This window comes from Myripristis murdjan, chromosome 8, assembly GCF_902150065.1.
Source record: "Myripristis murdjan chromosome 8, fMyrMur1.1, whole genome shotgun sequence".
Classification (NCBI taxonomy): domain Eukaryota; kingdom Metazoa; phylum Chordata; class Actinopteri; order Holocentriformes; family Holocentridae; genus Myripristis; species Myripristis murdjan.
The window spans coordinates 13,055,938-13,062,521 of NC_043987.1; the positions used below are offsets into that span (position 1 = coordinate 13,055,938).

General features: G+C 44.7%; 1 protein-coding gene across 3 annotated transcripts in view; it reads right to left on the reverse strand.

Annotated features, from left to right (window-relative positions):
- The window catches only part of LOC115363913 (RNA binding protein fox-1 homolog 2-like), a 45,907-nt gene extending 42,283 nt beyond the window's left edge, over nucleotides 1-3,624 (reverse strand). For all 3 annotated transcript variants that reach the window (XM_030058259.1, XM_030058258.1, XM_030058256.1), the window contains exon 1: nucleotides 2,715-3,624. In XM_030058259.1, coding sequence (XP_029914119.1) covers nucleotides 2,715-2,969 — 255 coding nt within the window. In that variant the 5' untranslated portion in view covers nucleotides 2,970-3,624. The remainder of the gene's footprint in view (nucleotides 1-2,714) is intronic.
- Nucleotides 3,625-6,584: the final 2,960 nt, after the last annotated feature.

Sequence of the window (6,584 nt, forward strand, 5' to 3'; positions counted from 1 at the left end):
AGGACAAATCGGCTCTCCGAAAAGAGAGAACGAGCAAGGGAGAGAAAGAGAGAGAGTGAGTGAGGGAGAGTGAGAGAACTGTACTCCCACTGCATCTGAGTGGACCACAGCACTGCCTCGAGGGGAGGCATCAATACTGCCAACAGAGAGTGGAAAAAAAATTAAAAAGAGATGGAAGAGGGATGAGAGATGAAGGGGATGACGAAAAAAACAAACATGAGAGAGCTTGAGAGGAAAGAGGAGACAAGATGGATGTGGACGGGGGAAAGTGATAGATGTTACAGAGGTTTGAGTGATGGGAGAGGGACTGGAGAGAGGGAGCGATAATGAAAGATGGCAGAGGGAGACAGGACGAAAGAGAGGGAGAGAGTGTGTGTGAGGGGAGGGGAGGGGAGCGGGACGGTTTGACTCCCCTGCACACTGTGAGCCTGTGAACCAGGAGTCAATTAGCAATCTGGAAATATGCCTTGAAGGGTGGCAGTGGGGTGTGTGTGTGTGTGTGTGTGTGTGTGTGTGTGTGTGTGTGTGTGTGTGTGCATTGTGGGGTCAGAGGACAGCTAGAGGGGAGCAAGGGAATAAGAGGGGATATGATGGGGTTTGCAGTTTATATGAGTGGGGGAGGAGGGCAGAAGCAACAAAAGGCTGGGGAGCACTCTCATTTATTATTACAATCCTGATTTACAGTCAACTGGGAAGGTCAGCAATCTACTACCACTGGCTTTCACTGGGAATACTATGGTAATTATGTGGAGCATTCAGCTATAGGAGCATCCACTGACCTCATCTTCTCCAACCTGAGCCTCTCGTACCCCAAGTGACTTGTCTGCACATCCCCTCAATGTCATTTTCCTTTTATTTATCCTGTGCATAAAGTGAGCTGCTTTATTCATTTACTCATCTTCATTCATGACCCATCCTCCCCCCCTTCTCTCTATCCTCAACTGATCACATTATTCCCTCCATCCACCACTTTCCTCTCCTTCCCTCTCATGGTCTCCGATGGGACCACTGGTTTCCTTTCTGTCCCCTCTCTCTCCTTGCCTCCAGCCCTATTCCCCTTTCTGTATACCTTTACCATCCATCCAAAAAAAAAAAAATTCAATCCATCCAAACCCGCTTCTCTTTATTCTCCCATCCAACTGCCTGTTTTGTGTCTCTATCTTTATCCATCCATCCCCTCTCTCTACATCAATTCACCCTATTTTCTGCGCATTCAACCCCCATTCTGTCTCTCCCTTTGTCCTCAATCCCCTTATCTCTCCTTCCCTTTCTCTCTATCTATACATCCCCATCTCTTTCCCTCCTGCCTTCCATCCATCCACTCGCCCTTCCCTCTCCCGAACTCCATCCATCCCGCGGGCATATTTCCACCCTGACCCCCAGTGCTCGGTGATCAATAAAACTGATGAGCAGCAAGAATCCTCCCAATGCCACGCCGCTCATTGTCACATCATCTGTGCCGGCAGCGTATAACCTTTCCTCATCATCAGCATCCATTCTCTGTGAGGCTGGCAGAGCATCATGGCATTACACAGGCCCTATTTGTCATTGCAGTAGGTCAGCTGCACAGCCAACCGAAGTATTTTACCCGTTCCCCAGGATTCAATTACCTGCAGATGACCCAGAACTATGTCTGCCTGCCCCTCTGCCTACTGTTACTGCTGTTGCCTTGGATGAAAACACTGAACGTCAGCTAAAATTTTCCTTTGCGCTATTGGATTATAGGTACTTCAAAGTGTGTGTGTGGGTGGAAGAATGATGTGTAGTGTGTGTATATGAGAAAGAGAGACAGAGAGAGAAATAGTAAGTGATCCGGGAAGAGCAGGCGAGAGGAGTGCAGGCTGCGTTTCTGTAGTAGCCTGATTTACTGTAATACACACAGATTTGCGCTGCAAAGCAAAGAGAGGGACGGCTGTCGTCGCTTTGCTGCCTCAGCAGTCGAGTCATGAAAGAGGGGGAGACCCAAATAAGGAGGGCCCCCTGATTCCCCCTTTCTCCTTCAGTGTACACCAAAAGGCTCTGTTCTTTGTCTTTCACTGTGGTGACCCCTCCCCCAATCCCTGTCTGCCTCCCTCCTCTTTAACACCTAGCGACAATCAGGGGGTGCATGGAGAGATTAATGGCACATGCGGTGTGTAGTAGGATTTGATATGGTGCCTCACTGCAAATTATCCTCACAGGTTTGACTGATTTCATCCATGTACATAGTGAAAAAACAACATTGTGGCGTGCAATGTGCGATAAACCACTGGTGTATCTTCCATGAGACAGGCATGAGGAATTGGTCTGATCTTTGCTGTGCTGCTGTCTGTCATTGCAATGGAGCCTGTATCATATTACCTTTGTCTGGCTTGGTATGGTCATGCTCCCTCACCAAGCAGCACCACGACCCGCAGCTACGGGCTTTCAACAGTGCACATTTACTACCTGCACACTTCTTTTGCGACGTATTTGGCGTACGCTGTGCTTTAATTAAATGTTTTCCGATTTGCTGCAATGATGCATGATTATGTTGTTGATGAGAAAAGGGGGCCTGTCAAAACATCAGCATCATTCCCTGTTGATGCTCGTGGAACAAAAGCTTTTACTGAAGGAGTAGCGGGGGTGAAATGGGAGTTTGTTACAATGTTGCAAACATGAAGCGCTTACAAGAACACCAATATCAAACAGCGGCTGAGAGCGGATACTACATTTGTTTACAGTCTCTTCCTTACCTGTCCAATGTCACCGACAACAGCCCCGGTCCCGTCTATCCTTGGTCGTTTGCACTCCGCCCCGGCTAAGTCGGTCAGAGCAGCGGCTGTCTGAGCGTCGGGCTCCGGGTCTCCTCGTTTCATCCCCCGGACAGCCGCCGGACCCCCGGTCGCGTTGGCATGGGGTCCGGCAGCTGTTTCAATGTCTCTTTCCCGGTCCATTATTCCCCGAGTAACGGGTAGCATTATGGATGCAACGTCGGTCGACATTAACATTGGACGGCAGACAGTCACCACTCGAAAGTCTCTGTTTCCACCTTTGCCTTTTCCCCTTTGAATCGTCCACAGGTCGAGATTAACAATGGATTTGGCTTTTCCCAGTCCGCGCAGACGGCTACTAATGCTCAACTGATCTTTAGCAATTCATCAATGCTGAGAGCCTGTAATGTTTATTGTCTAACTTAGCGTTAGCTATTCAACACAGAGCATTATGGCCGTGAGAGGCTTTTGCACAAAGCACATGAAGTATGGCTTTTTCCGAAAAAACGAATAAAAATAAACGACGTTAAAGCGTAGCCTATTTCAATAAAGAACACAAGTCCAGATATTGGATACCTGACAAGCTAATTAGCTAGCTAACGATAGCTAGCTCGCTAGCAACACATTCCGCTAGCTCTCTTTATAAATGTGGCTCGGTGAGCACACTCGCTGCCAATAATAGAAAATGTTGGAAATTAGCTACGGGTGTTAGTTCTCCTTGCGCGGGGCAAGCCAATCCGCTCTCCTCTCTCCGCTAAAGGTTTTTTTTTTTTTTGGTGTGAACCCTGTCCGGTGCTCTTACCACCCTTCTTGATTTTAGCCCCTCTTATCACAGCGTCCTCTCCCTCGCCGTGGTCTGCTCTGGATGTGTCTTGGCTTGCGGACCGCTGGCTGCCGACGAACACGATTTCCTCTGGTCTGAGTCCCAGTTGGTGTAACTAGTAGTGTGGTAGGAGCCCGAGTACACTGATCCACAGTCAGATTTGTTTACAGTCGCACCCCGCACACAGACGGAGCTGTGGTGTGAAATGGGCTGACCTGAGGTCTGCTGTTCCTCCGTCTCCCTCTCTCCCCATTCCCCCTCCCACCTCCACAGCTCCCTGCTCTCTCCGCTGTCCTCACTTCTTCTGATGTGAGCCCAACGAAATCAATTATATCACCATTTTGTTATTCACAGCAGCGTCAAAAGATGAGCACAGTGCTTTTAAAAGTGCCGTCATTATGGGATGCATGCGGACTGTAACCCGTTAGTCCAGCTATTTCAATGAAACGGACTCTCTGACCCGGAGGAATTTCCATTTTCCAATCGGGGATCTAAAAAGTATTTCTGATTCTGATGCTGATGCTGAAAAAAGCAAACATTTGGTTCACGATTTGTTTATACAAATCTTTCAAAATGCAAAGAAATGAAAAACAAAGAAAACGAAACAAACAAAAAAGGCATTCTTCTTTTTTCATTTTAGTTTATTTGTTGGAAATGCTTTGCATGATATTAACGAAAATCAGTTTTGAATTGCCAAAATATATTTTGCTTTACCTACATAGGTAGAATGTAAAAAAAAAAAAAAAAAGATAATATTAGATAAAATTAAATCTGTGCGGATCACAAATCGAAAGATTTATACCGACAAAACAGACCAGTTACAGAGACATTTTAAGCTTTGAGACATCTGAGATGTGGATTGTGCAGGAACGTTTGCAAATCACTTATCAGCAAGACATCGCTTATATTTTATACAATGTATGCACAGCGTGGCACGAGTTGAGGTCATGTGTATATACTACAACAATTCTGGATAATTGTGATACATATCACTAAAATGCCCTATTCGTATTTTTTATTTTTATTTCTTTTATTTATTATGATTATGATTATGATTATGATTATGATTATGATTATGATTATGATTTTGTTTTCAAGTACATGTAATGTATTTTGGGCAAGCATGTCGCCAAATCCAAAGAACTGTGAAAAGTCCAAAGTGTCTAGTACGAAAATCATATGCAGCTGATAAAAACAAAGCCAAAGCCCGACTGCCTCTGAAGTGGCTCGTTTTGAGGGAATGGTATGCCGTATAGTCATGTTTTTAATGATATTGCTCCCCCTAGTGGGTATAAAACAACATGGCATCTGAGGGAAAACACTCAACCTGAGAGGAAAAACATTAATAAAGTTTAATATGAATTGATTGTCATATAATCCAGACAAAAGTAACACATATCAAATATGATTGCTGTTGTGTAGAAAGTTTTAGAGTTGCAAAGGTGCAATAACACAGGGAAGAGGGAATATGTCAAAGAAAGAAATGTGTCTTTTATTTGCATATACACAGACATACAAGCACGCGCGCGCACACACACACACACACACACACACCTATGTGATAACACCTCCACTGACTCTTCACCTGACTGCCTCACAACAGATGATTGCTGTCACTTTAGGCTGACTGCCAATCTGTGTGTATGTGTGAGAGGAGAGGCAGGCTGTGAGAGATACAGTGTGTGAGTGTTTGTGTTTGTGTGTGTGTGTGTGTGTGTGTGTGTGTGTGTGTGTGTGTGTGTGTATGTGTGTGCACGCACACGCCCTCTCTCCCTCAGTGTGACTCACTCTATCAGCCCCTGTCCCTCTCCTGCTACCTGTCCCTCTGCCACCCAGTGAACCTGCAATGACAGACAGCAGGGAGGTCACATCACTCCACACGGCCGCCTGTTTCACTGACAGAAGCTTCAGCAGCAGAAGCTATTACTCTGCTGCCTCTTGATACAGCCATCACCCTCATAAAAGGTCATACAGAGGTATTGATTACCTTGGTAGAGAAAATACACAAGTTATATCTGCTGTCTGTAGGGAAGACGGTTGAGATGTGGGGTTTGGAAAAACATGTCACACAACAATTGTTCTGCTCCCTCATGCGTTATTCAGTGACAGGGGGGTTGAATTTATAATGTGGAGTACTAAACATTTTTACTTGTCATCAGGTTGAATGAGATTCCATCAGAGCAGATAAAGTGTATTTTCTGTATCCCCAATGTCATACAACCTTAAGAGAAGGAGAGCAAAACAAGGGAATGTTCATTGGATGAAAAATATTTATATATTCTGTGTCAAATGTACATTGATGTGCATCATCCTGGGGTGAATTAATATGCAAAACAAGGAGGCTACATGCTCTGTGTTGAGTTTTCACCAAAGCCCAAGTCCAAAAGAGACTGGTTCACAATGAATAACCGATCCTCTTGTTTGCAGCTGAATGCTTTCGAGTTTGCATGTGTGCTTCCTGCTGAATTGTGAAGTTATGGATTGTTTAAGTAGTGTGTGTGTATGCGTGTGCGCGCGTGTGTGTGTGCCCAGATTGCAGAGGAGAAAAAATCTAAGGTAAAAAAGCTAAGCTTGTGTATAAAAAAAAAAATCAGTGCTGTATGGAAAAATATTCTAGTAAAAATCCTGCAATCATAATTGTCCATGTAAGAAGTATGAGCAGTAAAATGTACAGTACTCATTATGAAGAAGGGCTCTTTTCTGAGGGTTAAAGTACTGCATTAACCTGCAAGAAGTATTAAGTACTAACTGCACAGTATATCGCTGACTAGTTTACACTCTAACAATGCATTATGTTTTAGCTTCAGTCTCCACAATGTGAATACACCTCGATATGTATCAATATATGACAGTGTCACAGCATACAGTTACACAAGTGTATTCACACCAAGCTGCTATTACAAGCTATGTAGTTATAAAGAGTTATAAAAAGCGCCACTACACTTAAACAAAGCCAATAATGCAGTAACTACAAAGCACGGTTCTGTTCACTACAACAAATAAGGGAGCCTTGTGCAGGTGGGCTACTC